Source organism: Lycium ferocissimum, chromosome 7 (genome assembly GCF_029784015.1).
Source record: "Lycium ferocissimum isolate CSIRO_LF1 chromosome 7, AGI_CSIRO_Lferr_CH_V1, whole genome shotgun sequence".
NCBI lineage: Eukaryota > Viridiplantae > Streptophyta > Magnoliopsida > Solanales > Solanaceae > Lycium > Lycium ferocissimum.
Window position 1 is genome coordinate 31680518 of NC_081348.1, and position 19236 is coordinate 31699753.

Consider the following 19236-nt stretch of genomic DNA (forward strand, 5'->3'; position numbering starts at 1 on the left):
TTTGTCTATATATAGAAGGGCAATTGTGTTGAGACATGCAGCTCGAGTGATAACTGTACAAAATAAATGATGGTTTACATCCTTTCAAAAAGAGTATTCCAGACGTGACGTTTCTTTCTTTTTCTTCAATTTTAAACTTAGAGCCCGTTTGGATTGGCTTATAAGTTGCTTATAAGCTGTTTTCAGCTTTTTTGAGTGTTTGGGTACTTACTTACGATCACTTTGTGCTTAAAATAAGCCCAAAAAATTAATTGGGCCCGTTTGGCTTAGCTTATCTAAAGCAGCTTATAAACTGAAAATAACTTATAAGCCAAAAAAAATAAGTTGGCCTACCCCAACTTATTTTTTTTTGACTTATAAGCTGCTTTTTTTAAGCCCATCCAAACAGGCTCTTAATTTGTTCATATATAAAAGAGCAGAGTATTCCAGACGTGACGTTTCTTTCTTTTTCTTCAATTTTAAATTTAATTTGTTCATATATAAAAGAGCAATTGTGTTAAGACATGCAGCTTGAGTGATCCGGTTAAACCGCACAGAATATGATAATATGCTACGTTTATGAGTTATATCCTTTCAATAGGGCCGACTTTAGGGGGAAGCCACTAAAGCAATTGCTTTAGGCCCCCCAAACTGAAGGCCCCAAAATTTTATTTTACATATTATAAGATTATTAACAAAAGAGACTAGATTTTATATTTCTTTTCTTGAAATGTAAAAGGTTATTGAATAAATAATTCAAATTTTATACTCTTTACGTTCCCATTTATGTAACATTCTTTTCTCTTTAGTCAGTCCCAAAAAGAATAACATTTTTTCATATTCAATAAAAATCTAATTTAAACTTTTCGTTTTAACCTTCATGAGATGATTTATAGGTTAAAAAAATTATATATATAACTTGTTTTGGACCACAATTTTGAAGAATCTTTCTTTTTCTCTTAATTTTGCGCCCATTCAAACATATTCACATGAATTAGACAATAGTAAACATATGCAATATATAAAAAATGAACAAATCGATGACGACTTTGATAATTTAAAACAGATGAAGTCTCTCGTAGAGTTGATTATTTCTTATAGATAGTGGATTAAACCTTTGTTTTTATTTCAAAATATATTTGCATTATTCTAAATGTATGAAGTTTTTTTGACATCTACTTAGTGGGTACAAAATTGAGATTATTAGATTATGAGAATTCATAAAAGAGTATCATAACCGCCAATATATGTTTCTTATACAAATATTTATTTAAATTTGAGTGGGTAGAGTTACTAGATATATCTAATGATGGAAGGTAGCATGTAACTGAGTGAATATTAATCAAGATAGGTACAAGATGATCCATATACCATCTTCACAGACTAAAAAAAGAGAAAATTAGAATAAAATTACACAAAACTTTATTAAATAAATTTAAGGTTATTAAATAAATTTAAGGCCTCTTATAAAAGTTTAGCTTTAGGCTCCCGATTTCGTTGAGCTGGCCTTGTCTTTCAAAAAGAGTGTTCCAATCTCAACATCTCTTTCTTTTTCTTCCAATTTTTTAAAAAAAATCAATTTGTCTATATAATGAAGGGCAACTGTTGGGACGTGCAGCTCACGCGGTCTGATTAAACCGCACAAAATAAGGTAAAATGTTACTTTTACGAGTTATATAATTTCAAAAAGAGTATTCCAAACACGACGTTTCTTTCTTTTTCTTCAATTTTTAAAACTTAATTTGTCCATATATAGAAGGGCAATTGTGTTGAGACATGCAACTCGAGTTTAAACTTCGCAATATAGGCTAATATGCTACTTTTTATGAGTTATATCCTTTCAAAAAGAGTATTCGAAATGCAGCGTTTCTTTCCTTTTCTTCAATTTTTTAAACTTAATTTGTTCATATATAGAAGGACAAGTGTTGAAACATGCAACTCGAATGATCCGGTTAAGCTGCACAAAATAGGGTAATATGCTACTTTTATGAGTTATATCCTTTCAAAAAGAGTATTCCAAACGCAATGTTTCTTTCTTTTTCTTCAAATTTTTAAAATTAATTTGTCCATATAAGGAAGGGCAACTGTTGAGACGTGCAACTCGCGTGATCCAATTAAACCGCACAAAATAAGGTAATATGCTACTTTTACGAGTTATTTCCGTACAAAAAGAATATTCTAAATGCGACGTTTTTTTTCTTTTTCTTCAATTTTTTAAACTTACAGTATAGGGAATAGCAATTGTACTGTTGAGACATGCAACTCGAGTGATCCGATTAAACTGCATAAAATAGAGTAAATGCACTACAATATTTATGAGTTATATCCTTTCAAAAAGAGTATTCCAAATGCAATGTTTCTTTCTTTTTCTTCAATTTTTTAAACTTAATTTGTCCATATAAGAAAGGGCAACTGTGCTGAGACAAGTAGCTAGCTTGAGTGATCTGATTAAACTACACAAAACAAGAAAATACACTACTTTTATGAGTTATACCTTTTTAAAAAGTATTCCTAACGCAACATTTCTTTTTTGTTTCTTCAATTCTTTAAAATTAATTTATTCAGATAAGGAAGGACAACTATGTTGAGACAAATTCAATTCCAACAAGAGTTGATAAATTGGTTTGAGAATGATTTTTCAGCCTCAAGAATTAAACAAATTTAAAAACTTTCCATAAACTTCAGATTTGTTTGTACTTAATTAGTTCCTTCGATGCTTCATCTTTTGCAATTGAATGATTTTGAAAGACAACAATGGCTTCCTTATTTGAGCCTGCGATTTTTGGTTCAAGTTCAGTACATAACATATAAATTTAGATGGGCCAGATTATTTATGATGGAGTCTAATATCTACGTAAAATACGATATAGTTAATTAAGAGAAAGAGGTCCAAACATACCTTGTACAAAATAATTAGAACAAATATATCATCCGTTAAAAAGTAGCCTATTTTTACCTCCGGCCACAAATGGCTCAGATATATATGCCCTTTTCGGTGGACGGATGTGAAAAGTTGATTTTTCTAAATTAAATTCACGCCGCTTTTATTTTAATAAACAAATCAGAAAAATAATTTTAAAATCAATTTTTTTCACTTCCGTTAGCCAAAGTATCTGAGCTATTTGTTAAAAACGAGAATATAAATAGATCTAGTTCGATTGTTTTAATTTTCCCTTTGGCCAAAAAGGGCATATCCGATTAAACTCCACAAAATGGGTATACGCTCGCAAAATTTCTTTATTTTTCTTCGATATTAACGTTGAGGTCAGATTAAATTTGTATTTGTGCCGAAAAATCTCACGTTTGAGATAAACGCTCCTTAACAAGGTGAACTCGAACCCAAAACTTCTAATAAAGATGAAGAAGTATTTGTCACTACACCATTGTTAGTTTCGTTCTTTTTCTTCGTTTCTTACTAAGCTTACTTTGTCCATATATAAGGAAGGACAACTGTTGTAACTTGCAGGCTGCAGCTACGTACGTACTGATCAATACTCTGTGAGATATAGGCGGACATATTATTTGTACGAGCTATTTCTCTTTTTCATCTACTCATCAAGAGTAGAAGCCACTTGTATCATCCTTGTTTTTCTGTAGTTTAGTCAATATATAATTGCATGTAATTATGATTCCTGGACCGTTTTCTCTATCCCCAACGAACTCGATATCACTGCATCTAGTCTTAAAAATTAACCCCCAAAGACAAAGGATTTACATATATACAACAGGAACAAAGTAGAACTATATATAACTCCAAAACCTTCTGTTCGAAAGCAAATTGAGAGGTACATTACATTTCAGCCGCGTGTCGATTCATAGTACGAGAGATACACGTAGTACGCATGCCATTAAAAATGGCATTGCTGGCTGACACGTGGCTTTTCACAATCACAATTGTTAACTCTCAACGATTACATGTTTTTTGGTCGGTTAAATATTTCCGTATGACAGTATCTCACTGTCCATGCAAAAAATATAAATAAACATAGATACTGTTCCATGCAAGTACTATATATGTAGCCATAACCAAAGTGGAAATTCTCAATTCTCATATTATAATTCCAACTTCAAAGGCTTAATTAATTTTGTTACCTGAAAAAATGGCTCCAAACCTTGTGGGTGAGACAAAAAAATCTACTAATACTCAAAAGGGCATAGAATTAGGGAGGTCATGTGCTTATGTGACATTCTTAGCGGGTAATGGTGATTATGTGAAAGGGGTGGTGGGTTTAGCAAAGGGATTAATAAAAGCCAAATCTATGTATCCTTTGGTGGTGGCGATTTTACCCGATGTGCCGGAGGAACACCGGATACTACTAAGGAGTCATGGTTGTATAGTGAGGGAGATAGAGCCACTTGCACCTTCAATGGACTCATCGGATAAATATGCTAGATCATATTATGTTCTCAACTACTCCAAACTTCGGATTTGGCAGGTAATTAAGTTTTCTTATAACTTTTGTGTTACTCGTTCTGCATGTCCCATGACTTGCTCAACTTCAAGTTCATAATGTTTTCAGAATGCATGATAAGTCTACCATAAATATAGTATGAGTTGTTCCACTTCAGATTAAGTACTGTTCGGCCTTACTATTTATGTCCATATTTAATCTTATTTGTTTTAGAAAAATAATTACTCCCTCCACCTCATTTGATGTGCAAAAATTGACAAAAAATTAAAAGAAAAAGGCCAAAATACTCTGAACTATTGAAATAGGTGAACTTTATCCTCAGCTGTGTTTTTTTATATTTGAACGGTTAGTTAACTAACTCAAAAATGTCCTCCCTCCAACCATTCAAGTAGCTCAATTTTTTATTTTTTTTTCTACAAACGATTGCTCAACCCCCACAAAACAATGAAAAAAGGTCATATTGGAAATAGGTGAACTTATCCTCCGTTGTGTTTTTACGATTTTGGCCCAAAATTACCTTAGCTGTTAGTTAACTAGCTGAAAAATGTTAGCCAACTATCCAAGTAGCTCAAAAATATATTTTCTACAAGCGATTGCTCAATCCCACCAAAACAATGAAAAAAAGTCAATTTTACCCCTAAATCTTGATTCTAAAGTAACTAAGCTGATTGTTTTGATCTCGACCCTTTGGTATTTGCAGTTTGTGGAGTACAGTAAGATGGTATACTTGGACGGAGACATGCAAGTTTTTGAGAACATAGACCATCTTTTCGACTTTCCTGACAAATATTTCTATGCCGTGGCCGACTGCATATGTGACATGTATGGGCAGCCATGTCCTGAGGTTCTGCCGTGGCCCAAAGAGTTGGGCTCAAGGCCACCTATCTACTTCAACGCAGGCATGTTTGTCTTTCAGCCGAATCTCTCCATTTATGTCCGTCTCTTGAACACCCTCAAAGTTACCCCACCCACCCAATTTGCCGAACAGGTATAATTTTAACCCCCGTACGTGTAAGGTAGTATGCCTCTATATAGGCAGTTATGTATATACTAATACTATTGCTAGTTTTTATATGAGTTTTAAGTTGTGTATAATATTTTTACCTGGTAGGTTAAATTACATCCACTAGCAAGTAATTAATGTTCTTAACAAACAAGACTTGATAACTTAACTAAGAGATTACCTACTAGCACTTGCTGTATACTAAATTGTTAATATGTATAACATAAACTCAAAATGAGCATAACCAATCCTGTCAAAGTACGCGTTTGCAATTATAGTTTTGGTAGCGCGTTTTGAATGTAGCGCAACTTTGAGCCCCTTCCCATAGCTAACAAAGACATGTTTTCTTCTTATATCACATTCTCATGTATACTTCAGCATATATATCGGTTCCAACCATTTCCTTTTTGTAGGACTTTCTGAACATGTTCTTTAAAGACAAGTACAAGCCAATTCCTTATGTATACAATTTATTGCTGGCCATGCTATGGCGCCACCCGGAGAAAATCAACGTCAACAAAGCGAAAGCAGTCCACTACTGTTCGCCAGGAGCTAAGCCGTGGAAATACACTGGCAAGGAAGAACATATGGATCGAGAAGATATCAAAATGCTAGTGAAGAAATGGTGGGACATTTATAATGATCAGACACTGCATCACAAGCAGGGTTCTCTTCGGATTGCTGGAGCTGAGGGTCAAGTGGAAGCAAACAGATTAAAGGCTGCAGCCTTTTCTGATACAAACATCAGTACCTTATGTCTTACTAACCCATCAGCTGCTTAGCTAATATATCTGGAAGCTTCAAGTGAACGATATCCTCTTTTATGTTAGTTGGAGAAACACTGCCACTTGTTTATTTCTTGGCAGGTTTTGTTTTAATTTGGTGACTAATAAGGCAAGGTTTTTTGTTCATCTGCCACTTATATAGGTGTGTCCTGGAATCTTAGTGGTCATTAGGAAGTTCATCGAGAGCATATATATGCAGCATATATATAATGTATCAGCAACCACCGGTCCTCGACTGTGTGAAGCTACCATGTTCCTTTTTTGTTTTTGAGGATCTTCCCATCTATGTAAATAGTTTGTATAGTTATAGAAGTTTCCTCGTCAACTAAAGTTTGTTTCATGAAATAGAATTGAGAGGCTTAATGACTGAAGAGCATCAACCCTGACAGTGTTGCATAACAAATCCTAACTGAGGGGTTGCTGTTCTCAAAATGATTTTTTCAAGAGTCCAGTAACAACAAAGAAAAAACACATCACAGATGTCCTAATGGGACCTGTCCAACAAAATTTACCATATTATAGATCAACCAACATCTTATGGCTTATGAACTTGAGAAGCTCATCTTCCCAATAGGGCAACCCGATCTTTCTGGACTGCCTGTGACAAATTTAAGTCGAAGAGCTCACACCGTATAGGCATTTCCATTTCATAGAAGGGATTCTTCAAGACGTAATCAGTGTATAATTCGTAGATGTACTTCAACAGACTCTCCATATGCAGAGTACCAGGTTCACAGACCACAAAGAATTTTGTTCCTGCAATTAAATCAATTCAATTCTTCTATTAGTTGAAGTATGCCCTAAACTGACACAGTGATTGAAGGGAAAAAGATAAGCTTGAATATCATCAAGTTAAATGTTCCACGGAACTCATAAGTCAGGCACTAGTTTGACTGAAGCACAAAAACATTAGAACCGTCTTTTAAATATTTACCAAGTGGCTTGCCATGCATTATTGATTAGTCTTTCGCCATTTCTGTTGCATTATCATTTTGTGTGTCTTTTCTAGTCCACTACCATTTCATGACTGAACTATACAAGCAAACAGCTTCCATCTTTGCCAAATACGTTGTCCTGTTTTCAAATATTTCACTTCATTTCAACTTAGTATTACCTAAGGGACAAACTTATTTATGTGAGTTATAGTCTCAACAGAGGAATCCAAGAAGAATATGATCCACACAAGGCTAAAAATCAGCTTTGTTGGAGACCCACAAAATCTTCCAGCTCTTTGTGTGTGTAGCGCCTTCTTTGGGATATTTTCTTAGTTTTTGGTAGATCTAGGCAACATAGAATGGAGGAGTTCACAAATATATAATCTCATTCTTTTTATTGATCTGTCCAAAAAGGGTGTTGGTATATTTATAGTTTGAAGAGTCCCCTACAATGCACTTCGAATAAATCAACCGCCAAGCAATAGTAGAAGCGTAGAACGTTGTGTAGTTGTGTTTCTAAGACTATCAGTCTACTATCCTTCAAGTAATACACCACCTAAATTTCAAGTATAACACCAAAGTATTTGTTAAGGGCTACGAAGAACCCCAGTAGTCATCTTACTTGATAGAATATGTTATGCACTCTTGACTTGTTAGCATTAAAGCAGACAATTTCAATGAAACAGGGACCCAGTAAATGTTTCAGATTGTTTTAGGAAAGTCACTTCTGGTATTAAAATGTAGCGATTTGGTAATCCGAAACTGCCTATGAACAACACGACAATACAACTTTAGACCCTGGGAAATATACAGGGAGTAAGCTATAAGATTGTTTTATTAATAACTTAGACTTGGAGCACGGGGACATGGTTCTTGAATCATTTACATATATTTACCTGGAAGATGTCATCCCTTACATATGAAAAAAAAAAGAGAAGAAGATATTGGGTGCTTGTTTACAACATACATCTGAACACTGAACAGCAGTATCCATATACCAAGGAGTCACCAACAATCCACTTCAACGAAACACCAGCAGTAGAATGTTGTGAAAATATTATCTCTAGCAGTGACTCCAGTCAGTCTAATGTTTTGGGAACTTCACCCCCAACTTGTATACCTCAATCAATAACAAAAGATATCTTCCTTATCTTTCCAAGAAACTATAGAAGTTCTCATTAAGTGCTGGGATGAACCTATATAGTCTTTCTTGACTGAATATGCCATGACACTCTTAGCATGTTAGCCCTTATATGTAAGGTTTTTTAGCCTGTCCTGTTAGCCTTAAGGGCAAATAGCACTTTTAGTCCCTGTGTTAATGCTATATTCTGATTTTAGTCCTTGTGTTATCAATTTACCACTATCGACCAATTATATTATGCGGGTGATTTTGATCCTTCAACTAACAGATCCTAAGAAAGTTAACCAACAGTTAACTCCATCCAGGGACAATTGTGGTACCGTATTAATTTTTTGGTGCTAGTTGACGAGCAACCTCCACCAACTGTTTGTTTCTTCAATTAAAAAAAATATTTTGCCAATTTTAAATCCTACAATATTCTCACATCGATATTTTATTTAATATCTGCATAGCTTTTCTTCATTGAGCTTTCTTGAGAAGAGTTCTCACATGGGTTTAAGAAGTAATCCTTCTTAGGCTTCCTACTGAATATGTACTTGTGAAGTGTAACACTGTTACCTTGAACAGGTGATTGCTTACGTCTCTCGAATGTTTGCCATCTCTAAATATTTTTTAAGATCCTTCTACTAGCAAAAACAATGGTTGGATACTTGTCGTGTAGTTTTTTTCGTCATAAAAAAGTACTTCCTGCTCCCGTTTTTCCTCTCAATATTTGTTGGGATTATATTGTCATAATATCTAAGAATTTTTCTGGCAATAGTCGTAACTCGTAACATGAGTTGTTACCTTAATCGGAAAGCATAGGCCACTGTTTAGAGGCATGGCCTTTAAGTAGTGGTTCTTCACCTATAAAATTTAGTACCATAATTGCCCATCAGCGGAGTTAACTGTCTGTTAATTTTTTTGGGATCTGTTAGTTGAAGGATCAAAATCACCCCCATAATACAATTGAAGGTCAATAGTGATAAGTCGGATAACAGAAGGACTAAAATTAGAATATAGCGTTAACACAAGGACTAAAAGTGCTATTTGCCCTAGCCTTAAAGCAGACAACTTTGGCGGAAAATGGATATACTACTGTACTCAACAGTAAAATTATCCATCATCATAAATGGCTCTCCTAAGGGTTTCTTCGCCACTCAAAAGGGCTTAAGACAGGGCGACCTCTGTCTCCCTTCTTATTCACTTTGGTCATGGAAGGCTTGAGCAGGATGCTTGTAACAGCTGGACAACACAGGTGGAGAAATCAGGGGGAGCTGGAAATCACTCATCTTCTATATGCCGATGATTCGTTAATCTTCTGCGAACCAGAAAGGGAGCAAATTTATCACCTAAAACTGATTCTTTTGCTCTTTGAAGCAGTGTCCGGTCTCCATATAAACTTCGCAAAGAGTGTTCTTTATCCGGTCAATGAAATCCCCAACATCCATGAAGTCGCAGACATCATGGGCTGTAAAGTTGGAGTCTTTCCAGCTAAATATCTAGGCCTACCCCTTGGATCCAAAGCAAAAGCTGTAACAATATTGAATGATATAGTAGAACGCTGTGAAAAGAAATTGTCTAGCTGGAAAAGGAAGTATCTTTCCTTGGGAGGCAGAGTTGTTTTGATCAATAGCGTGCTCGATTCATTACCCACCTACACTATGTCCTTGTTTCCTTTACCTGCCGATGTAGCTAAAAGACTGGATACAATTCGAAGGGATTTTTTGTGGGAAGGTAACAAGGAACATAAAGCTTTTCATCTGGTGAAATGGGAGGTAGCATCCCAAGACAGGAAAGCTGGGGCCTCGGGATAAAAAATCTGAAGCGTCAAAACATCAGCTTGATGCAAAAGTGGCTCTGGAGGTTTAGTCAAGAGGAAGAAACACTATGGAGGACTGTTACTAGTGCAAAATATGGTCTCCTTAATCCCTGGATTACCAAACTACCATCTTCTTCTGGTACGTCTGGTATATGGCGACACATCAGAGTACATTGGCATTCTTTCTATTCAAACTCAGCTCTCAAAGTTGGAAATGGTAGGAAGATAAAGTTCTGGTCAGATATTTGGCTCGGGCACTCTCCATTAAAAGAGCAATTTCCAGTATTATTTAACATGGCACAACATCACGATGCCACTATCTCAGATTATTGGTCAGAGCATAGCTGGAACTTCACTTTTAGACGCAATATGAATGACTGGGAGTTTGATAGTGTGTCCTCTCTATTGCTTAAGCTTCATGGACAAAGCCTGGTCCAGTCAAAAGCTGATACTTTAATATGGAATAGAGATGCAAAGGGGAAATTCAAGGTCAAAATCTGTTACCAGAACTTGATGAGATCATCCAACAACATTCCCAACTGGCCTTGGAGAATAATTTGAAGAAATAAGGCACCTTTGAAGGTCGATTGTTTTTTGTGGCTGGTGGCGCATGGGGCAGTTTTAACTCATGACAATCTTCAGAAAAGAGGGATTACAATCTGCAGCAGATGTCCATTGTGAGAAGGAAGGGAAGAGTGTCAATCACCTTTCTTACATTGCCCCTACACCTAACAAATGTGGTATCTTCTCTTAAATACTTTGGGAGTCAGTGGGTGATGCCTAAGACTACAGTTGAGCTTCTGCAATGCTGGCATGTGGAAGGAATGGGAAAAGGCAAATGACGAACATGGAACACACTGCCTGCTGCCATCTGACAGTGTATTTGGAAGGAAAGGAACTTATGAACTTTTGATAGCAAGAATCTGTAATTAGTTTGAAGCACAGATGCTTTTATTTACTGTTTTTTTGGTGCAACATGGCAATAGCTAATGATGCAGAAGCCATGGTTGACTTTTTGAGTTCATTACACAACTTGTAATGAGGCTTTCCTCTGTAAATTCTTGCCAGCAGCTTTGCTGCTTATCACTACAGAATACCTTTTACCAATTAAAAAAAAAAAGATATGGAAATTGAAAGTTCAACATGTGCATGCCACAACTAATTATATAATAGATCAAGCAATTTGATCGAGCCTAATCAGTCAATCTTCCCTTTTTAAGCAATACTATTAGCTTATAACCAAAAAAAGAGGATACTACACTTTTTTATTATTACTATTAGCCTATATTTTCTCTACTCTTTCACTTTGTGTTGCCCATTGGACTTGTGTACGTAGAAGGAACTTTTGAACAAATTCAGCATATCACTTAACAAGTAGTACCAAGAGGAACCGGGGGTTAGCGTCCTTTAACAAAGCCCCATAGAGAATCAAAATGATTAGCCAGGTTAAAATCTTAAATATCCATGAGAGTATATAGATTTGAAGAACAATACAGTATAAACACTGATGTGCATATGACAATTATACTGATAAAATTTAATCATTTCATTAACTTTAATTAGGGACACCTTTCAAAGGCAGACTGGAACAAATAAAAATAACACAAATCCCCTTTCACCAAGTTATGCTAAATATTCAGGGATCACCGTATGCCTTTTGAGTTTCTTTTGTCCAAACAAATGAGAAATTTGCAGGCCCAGCAACTTATGTGATGTTTCCTGTATATAGCCAGGAGCTGTTTCGTGCAACAAGAGCATGTGTATCCTTATAATCTTCAATAAGTCCTTTTGATGTTTTTGCCTAGTTTAGTTTCGTCTATCATTTACCCTAAATGTGGGGATCTGCCACACTGGTGTATAAAATCTCAAGAAGGTGTTATGAGATGCTGATTCATTGCACTAGGACGGTTGGGCACATTTTTCTTGGCTTTTAGAGGTAAAGAAACTAAGATATCACATCAGTGCTGAGACGATCTAACCACTCCATCACCTGTCTGACAGAGAGATTTAGATTCTAATTGCTTTTCATCCTCTAGTCTCTTGGACCATAATTCTAGCTTTTCTGAATAGAGAAGTTGGAAATTTCTTAGTTCCATGATTTAAATTGGAGTGAAATTAAACATATCAAAGTAAATGAAATGGAGAATTGATGCCTGAGCCACTTAAAGATTCTGCTCCATATTTCCTGACATAGAAGTCGAATATCAAGCACTTCAGCAGGAAATCGTTGATCATATTGAGCTTCTTAGATTGAGTCTAAAGTACCATTTAGGTTACGTTTCCCCTTTTCCAGCGTATGGACTAAATTCTTATAATTTTTGTGCCAAAGATTTCAGATTTAAGTTTGTAACCTTGTTGCTACTAAGTAAGCTTTAGCTCCTTTCTAGGTTATAGCTGAGCACATAAAACTACACGTTTGCTTCTCAAAAAGATAAACCGTACAATTTATAACACAACAATATGATGAGAAAGATGTCAAAAAATAAAGCTAATAAAAATCTCAAAATGAAAAAGATGCTTCTCAAAAATAGATAAGATAAAGAGAAAACGGTGGAGATGTAAGAATTACCGGTAAGAGATTGGAAGCAATGGAGATCAAACGTATCAGCTTGAAGGAGTTCAATACCGGCACAACCATTAACTGGGGACAACTGCTGAGAGATAGCATGCATAGAATGCCACAGACTAGCCAATCTCAAACTATCATTTGTGTCCATTTTCCCAGCAGACCCATAATCCTAAGGATTTTTACACACCCATTAAAACCACAAACAAAAAAAAATAAAAAAAATAAAAAGGGCAGCCCCTCCCGCTACAAGCGGGGTCAAGGGAAGGGCCGGATCACAGGGGTCTATTGTACGTGGCTTTACCCTGCATTTCTGCAAGAGGCTGTTTCCACAGCTAGAACCCGTGACCTCCTGGTCACATGACAACAACCTTACCAGTTACGCCAAGGCTCCCCTTCTAAAACCACAAATAAGAACAAAATAAAAAATCTAAGCTGAAAAGTGGGGGAATTTGAATTCACCTTGCAGAAGATAAGCCCTCCTGATTTATTGATGATGTAAAGGCTGTAAATAGCTGCCATTTATATTCAAATCCCTTCTCTTTCTTGGCCTTGATCTGAATGGATTCAGTTCACAAGCTTAGTAAATGATTGAAGGTCTCAGGCTATTTTCTGCGGAACAGTCAAAGTATTGCATTTGATACAAATTTCTCAGAAGAACCAAAGAGAAAAAAGTCTTTGTTGATCTATAATTTGCACAGTCGATCTCAGTGGGTTTAGTTCACAAGTTAAGCAAGTGAAGATTAAAGGCAATTTTTCCAGGAAACAATCAGAAATAATATTGCACTTTATACAACTCACCCAAAAAAAAAAAAAAAAAATAACAACAACTGCTATGCCTCTATCCCAATCTAGTTGGGCTTAGCTATAAAAATCCTAAAATAGCCAAGAAGATATGCATAAAAAGAGTTTACCTGAAAAGATAATAGATGTAAGAGCTCCTCCTGATCAGCGACGAATCGGGCAGGTTGAAGGTCTGTGTTTGGAAAAAGAAAATGGAGAAATCTGAAAAGAGAGTAAAAATATTTTTGGAGAGAAATAGGACAGGGTTTTTGAAGCAAAAAAAAAAAGTACAAAAGGAATGCGGTGAACGTGGATCGAACACGTGACCTTCAGATCTTCAGTCTGACGCTCTCCCAACTGAGCTATCCCCGCTTGTTGACAAATGGGGTTCTTAAAATTAATTATAGCATCCTTTGTCCAGTATGAGGGAGACTTATGATCGTCGAAAAAATTATACGAGTATTATATAAGGTACAAAACAAATTGTTTTTTATACTTAAATAGTAAATCTTTTGACACTTCGAATATTTACTTTTTCTTTTTCTATATATATTTTCAATCTCCTAATTCTATCACCGTTTAATAGGAGTAAATTTTACGGCAAGAAGAAACCTTAAACAAACTAAAAGAAACGGAAAGGAGCTAATTCGAAAGAGAATAGGAAAAAGAAAGAAAAATAAATGTTAAAAGGAAAATAATATTTAAAATTTGAAGTTTATGGTGATTTCAAATAATACTATATAGGAATAATTTGTGGATAGAATTTAGTTATTGAATTTGGGTGAATTCATAAATCATAATAATAATACTTTTAATATGCCTAAGAGGGAGGTCGAAGTTTAGTTTAATTTGCCTTTTAATAATTATACCTCAAAAATAGAAATAAATGAGATCTTTTGGTCGCTTACAATTTGAACAAAAGAAAATAAACTTCTCAAATCTCTTACGTGAGAAAATAAAGATGTCTTAAAAAAAAGTCATAAAATTAAAAAAAAAATTGTGAAGGAGTAATTTTTAAAAAAAAAAATTTATAACCCTTTTGCTAGAATTTTTTTTATTTTTTTTACGCATAAAAATCTGAAAAATGCACGAGATTTATGTCATTTACTCGTGTTCAGTGACATCAATTTTTTGAATGACTTCACGAGTCGGTGGGGTTTCAGGTTTGGTGGTTGAAGCGTTGAAGGGGGGAAAGTATATATACGTGGGAAATAAGTGAAGAGCGTGGTCATGTCTGATTCTTGTCCTCACATTCACATTCCTTCTCTCTTTTCTAATTATTATAAAACCAGACTCATAAGCTGAATTAGTACAGAACCTGAATTAGTAATCTACTCTACTTCTCTATTGCATTTCATCAAAGGTTATGGCGGTGAAAGAGGAGAAGAAGCCATCAGTGGAGATCAATAAGCTGAGATTCACCTACCCTGGTATTGATGGACATCCACCACCTGGATCTACCCCTTTGATCGATGATTTCTCACTTACCCTTTATCCTGGTGATCGCTGCCTTCTTGTTGGATCTAATGGCGCAGGTTACACTCTATTCCTCTTTACTATAATCAAGAATTCATAAGGCTTGTTTAAACTTGTTTCTCTTTTCTGCTATCTCCAATTTCCCAAATTTAAGGAGCATTTGGTATAGATGAAAATGTCATTTTTTTCGTGGAAAATTTCATTCTTGGATATCATTTTGTAGATCATGTTTCAGCGGTTAGATTAGATATAAAAGTTGGTGACAGAGGGTAATTGTACAATGTACGACATATGATATAGATAGTGTTCTGACATACTTTCAATTTATGTGTCTTAATTTCTTTTTGTCTATTTAATAAAGGATTCCACTTTCTAATTTTAGTAACTCTTTGATTACAATATCGTAATTGTACAATGTACGAGATACGATATAGATAGTGTTCTGACATACTTTCAATTTATGTGTCTTAATTTCTTTTTGTCTATTTAATAAAGGATTCCACTTTCTAATTTTAGTAACTGTTTGATTACAATATCTCAAATGGCATGTGTTTAAGACTGCAAGATTCAAAGGTCACTTTGTTACATTATACATATCTTTAGGCACATGATTCCGTTTATTAAACTCCATGTCTTTCAAACTAAGACACACGAAATGAAACCAAGTATCAAGTATTAAAGGTTGACAGCACTTTTTAAATGTCTATTGAATTAAGCATATGGAGTAAGAATTGTGATATTTGTAGTACAGGAAAAATGACTTGCATCCATAAGGGAGAGAATGTCATCTTGCTCATTTTGCTAGAGAATTTAGGAACATAGCTAACCAAATACAGAGTAAACATTTTTACTGCCGAATACACCCTTAATAGGAGGTTTGATTGAGATCTGAGAGACATCTAATGTTGGGAAAATGCACCTACTTTTGACAGGGAAGACTACAATTCTGAAGATATTGGGAGGAAAGCACATGGTAGAACCAGACATGGTCAGAGTGCTTGGAAGATCCGCATTTCATGACACTGCTTTAACGGCTTCTGGAGACCTCAGTTATCTTGGTGGAGAGGTTTCTCTTCTCTTGCTTTGTTTCTCGATTATCTTTTTATGGTTTATTATATTTTGAGGACTGTTTGCTTCTTCAGTTTTGTTAAATGCATGTGTCGGAATTTGGCAGCTGTCATCTTATGTACAATTCAATAAATTCCAGCAGAACTAAGTGCCCTTCTGTTTTATTTATAAAGGGTACGACTTGCTAAGTTGAAGTTCTATTTGGAATCAGCTTTAAAATTCAATCTTTGCAACATGGTTTCTCTCATTTACTTGTTCCTAGTTTTTACATGTAATATGGTACTTTACAAGAAGATTTTAGTTATAAAAGTAATATGCTATAACAGTGCTAACATCTTGTCTACGCTTGATGAACCTATCTCCTGGAAAGATAAATGTGCCACATCTTTTAAATGAACTTGTGAATTCAGAAATTGCTTACCAAAGGAAAAAAGCTAAGTTCTTTTGTGCTTTTTGTATTGCAGTGGAGGAGAGAAGTTGCATTTGCTGGATTTGAGGTGCCTATTCAAATGGATGTTTCTGCTGAGAAAATGATTTTTGGGGTTCCAGGAACTGATCCACAAAGACGAGATGAACTAATTAAGGTACGGATAAAAATGAACAATTGTTATCTGCCTGGAATTTATGGAAATCCCATGGGGCTTTGTTCTGCTGGATTTTTTATTGTTATAACTATGCCTTTTCAAACTACAACAACTCAAATTGAATGTACCATATATTCCTTGCTCTGTAACAAAGCCCACCCATAAATGTGATACATTGGCACGTCCTTGAAAATAATAAAAGCACATGTGTGGAATAAAAGAATGGTCCAGTGCATTGTTTGAGGGATATTTAACTCTGAAACGCTCTATCAAACTGAAAAGAGAAATGGCCCTCTTGGTAATTGGTATACTTTGTTCTCATCTTTATTTCACAGTAGTCGAGAACATCGATTGGCGTATATCAATTTATGCTGCTATTCTTTGTGATTTTATTTCCAATATCCTCAAAGCATAACAGCGCTAAACCTATGAACATTTGAGATTTTTCTGCTAGTATTTTGGGGTAAACTGATGAAGGTGTAGACCATATGCTGGAAACACTATCTCTCTTTTTTTCTTCTTACTTATTTTCCAGGCTTAATCAGGATTCTGTCTTTCATGACAAGTAGAGTGCTCTAACTTTGTACTATGATAAACATTGCTAATGGGAATAAATAATACACACACGCATGCACGGAAACTGGGGAAGGAAGTTTAGACCTCTTAACTTTTTCAGTGGGTGTTACCTTTTACAGTAATTTATCTTTAATAAAGCTGATTGTGATGAACTCATCTAATATGCAAACAACTAAATAGACGTATGTTAATATTCTTAATTTTATGTCGATGCAGGTTCTTGGTATCGATCTGTCCTGGAGAATGCACAAATCATCTGATGGGCAAAGAAGAAGAGTGCAGATATGTATGGGTCTTCTGAAACCATTCAAGGTATATCTGCAAATAGTTTCACCATGTAAAAACGCAGCTACCTTTTAACTGTTACAAATTACTTGAAGACAATGTTGACATAAGATAGCCCCCTGTTTGTCTAGGTACTTCTCCTTGATGAGATTACAGTTGATCTAGATGTTCTTGCAAGGGCTGATCTTTTGAAATTTCTGAGCAAAGAATGTGACGAGCGAGGGGCTACAATAATTTATGCAACACACATTTTTGATGGTCTTGAGAATTGGCCTTCTCATATAGTAAGATCTGATTCTTACTTACCTCTTGCTTTATCTTTGAATCTTCTTAAGAAATTAATGAAGAAGTGGTTAACATAGTTGTATTATTTGCAGATATATGTGGCTCATGGGAAGCTGCAATTAGCAATGCCAATGGACAAGGTAAAGGAGACCAGCAATTTGTCACTAATGGTAAGTTCTGATGTATTTAGAAATTGTAAGATCCAAAATAGAACCTCATTTAGGTTTTACTGAAAGTTCAAACATATTTCCTCTCCTACTGCTTAGCTAGAGGTCACATCGATAGACAGGGGTGGAGCCACATAGGGCCGAGGGGATCCGAACCCCCTTCAGCTGGAAAAAACCACTGTTTAAACATGGTTAAAATTATTTTTTATGTACATATAGCAGATGTTAAACCCCCTTTGGCTTCTTCGTATGTTTACCTTTTTATAGTTTGAACCTCCTTAGTGAAAATCCTGGTTCCACCACTGTCGATAGATGATTTGATTTCGGCTAATACCTGGACATTACGGCTGAAGCATATGACATAATGTGACATTTTTCTGATATGAACTTTGCATGGTTGTTCTACCTGGAAATGCAGAGGACAGTAGAGAGTTGGCTGAGGAAAGAAAGAGACGAGGAGAGGAAACGAAGGAAAGAGAGAAAGGCAAAGGGCCTTCCAGAGTATGAAAAGCAAGTTGAGGGCACTCGAGTGGTTGGGGGAGATCCAGCTCGTGCTGCTGGTCGTCCATTAAACAATGGTTGGGCTGGTGGAACGCTACATTCTACTATTGCTGGTGAAGAAAATTTTGTCTTAAGCTCGAACCGTGTTCTCAGATAAACAGAACTGATGCATACTTCTTTGGAACTGGTGTCAACTTATTTTACCATTTCATTCTTACTGATCAGATGATCGTGAAACTAGGGCTACTAAAGTTTTCAGATTGTAGAATAGAATTATCTGGAATATTTGTTTGGTTTGTATACGTATCTCCTATTCTCTATATATTCTTGTGTGAAGAAAAGTTGTGGTTTTATAGATTGATTAAAGATCAAATTGTTGCAAACTGAAGATCTTGTTGATATTTCTCTATGCATCTCCTTTCTTTAACACATCGCCGTGGAAAAGAAAGCAGACATGATTTCACAACTTGATTAGAGCTCGAGCACAAATGTCTTTCCAGGTTGAGATCAAAGTCTCATGCTTCTATAGAACAGCCCTACGATATTGTGTTAATTCCAAAATTAGGTAGCAAGTCAATCAAAAGTCAAAATTAGGTAGCAAGTCAATCAAAAGTTTAAACGATGGAGAAGAATGAAAATGGGTATTAAGGATGAGCAGAAGTAACTAGTAAGACAATATACATTGCCCGATATAGTATAAGAAAATGAAGCTAATTTGTGATTTGACTGCACTGTAGTATCTAAATGCAGGCAATTCAGAATATTCGGAATTAGTGTTTTAAGGAAAGTAATATGATGGATGAAAGAATTAACACTTAACTAAAGTAAGATGCTTGAAATGAAAGTGTTGCGTGCCGTGGCATGGGAAGAATCCTGTCGAAGTGCTGAC

General features: G+C 35.4%; 3 protein-coding genes and 1 non-coding gene across 6 annotated transcripts; 2 read left to right on the top strand and 2 right to left on the bottom strand.

Annotated features, from left to right (window-relative positions):
* The first annotated feature begins 3964 nt into the window (after positions 1–3964).
* Positions 3965–6451, top strand: LOC132064391 (galactinol synthase 1-like). The gene is made up of 3 exons (XM_059457350.1): positions 3965–4415; positions 5092–5379; positions 5808–6451. Exons 1-3 carry the CDS (start codon positions 4080–4082, stop codon positions 6174–6176), a joined length of 993 nt encoding a protein of 330 aa, XP_059313333.1. The 5' UTR covers positions 3965–4079; the 3' UTR covers positions 6177–6451.
* Positions 6452–6542: 91 nt separating this feature from the next.
* LOC132064392 (uncharacterized) lies at positions 6543–13883 on the bottom strand. 3 transcript variants are annotated; one of them, XM_059457352.1, is made up of 5 exons: positions 13733–13883; positions 13537–13598; positions 13085–13234; positions 12626–12794; positions 6543–6935 (listed from the first exon to the last, which is right to left on the bottom strand). In XM_059457352.1, exons 3-5 carry the CDS (start codon positions 13142–13144, stop codon positions 6739–6741), a joined length of 426 nt encoding a protein of 141 aa, XP_059313335.1. In that variant the 5' UTR covers positions 13145–13234; positions 13537–13598; positions 13733–13883; the 3' UTR covers positions 6543–6738. The 3 variants fall into 3 exon arrangements, with proteins under 3 accessions (XP_059313335.1, XP_059313334.1, XP_059313336.1); XM_059457351.1 differs by having other exon boundaries at positions 13085–13253; XM_059457353.1 differs by having other exon boundaries at positions 13537–13835.
* TRNAF-GAA (transfer RNA phenylalanine (anticodon GAA)) lies at positions 13705–13777 on the bottom strand. Its single transcript has one exon. It is a non-coding gene; the product is annotated as a tRNA-Phe (tRNA).
* Positions 13884–14551: 668 nt separating the features above from the next.
* LOC132064394 (ABC transporter I family member 20) lies at positions 14552–18774 on the top strand. Its single transcript, XM_059457354.1, has 7 exons — positions 14552–14940; positions 15814–15947; positions 16414–16533; positions 17326–17421; positions 17526–17678; positions 17772–17849; positions 18265–18774. The coding sequence occupies exons 1-7, from the start codon at positions 14772–14774 to the stop codon at positions 18502–18504; spliced, it is 990 nt and encodes a 329-aa protein (XP_059313337.1). The 5' UTR covers positions 14552–14771; the 3' UTR covers positions 18505–18774.
* The last annotated feature ends 462 nt before the right edge of the window (positions 18775–19236 follow it).

Coding starts and splice junctions, on each gene's coding strand:
- LOC132064391 (XM_059457350.1), top strand. CDS start 4,080: ATGGCTCCAAACCTTGTGGGTGAGACAAAAAAATCTACTAATACTCAA. Junction 4,416..5,091: donor CCAAACTTCGGATTTGGCAG/GTAATTAAGTTT, acceptor TGGTATTTGCAG/TTTGTGGAGTACAGTAAGAT. Junction 5,380..5,807: donor CCACCCAATTTGCCGAACAG/GTATAATTTTAA, acceptor TCCTTTTTGTAG/GACTTTCTGAACATGTTCTT.
- LOC132064392 (XM_059457352.1), bottom strand. CDS start 13,144: ATGGCAGCTATTTACAGCCTTTACATCATCAATAAATCAGGAGGGCTT. Junction 12,795..13,084: donor GAGGGCTTATCTTCTGCAAG/GTGAATTCAAAT, acceptor AAAAATCCTTAG/GATTATGGGTCTGCTGGGAA. Junction 6,936..12,625: donor TTGCTTCCAATCTCTTACCG/GTAATTCTTACA, acceptor ATTTAATTGCAG/GAACAAAATTCTTTGTGGTC.
- LOC132064394 (XM_059457354.1), top strand. CDS start 14,772: ATGGCGGTGAAAGAGGAGAAGAAGCCATCAGTGGAGATCAATAAGCTG. Junction 17,422..17,525: donor GTCTTCTGAAACCATTCAAG/GTATATCTGCAA, acceptor CTGTTTGTCTAG/GTACTTCTCCTTGATGAGAT. Junction 17,679..17,771: donor AGAATTGGCCTTCTCATATA/GTAAGATCTGAT, acceptor TATTATTTGCAG/ATATATGTGGCTCATGGGAA.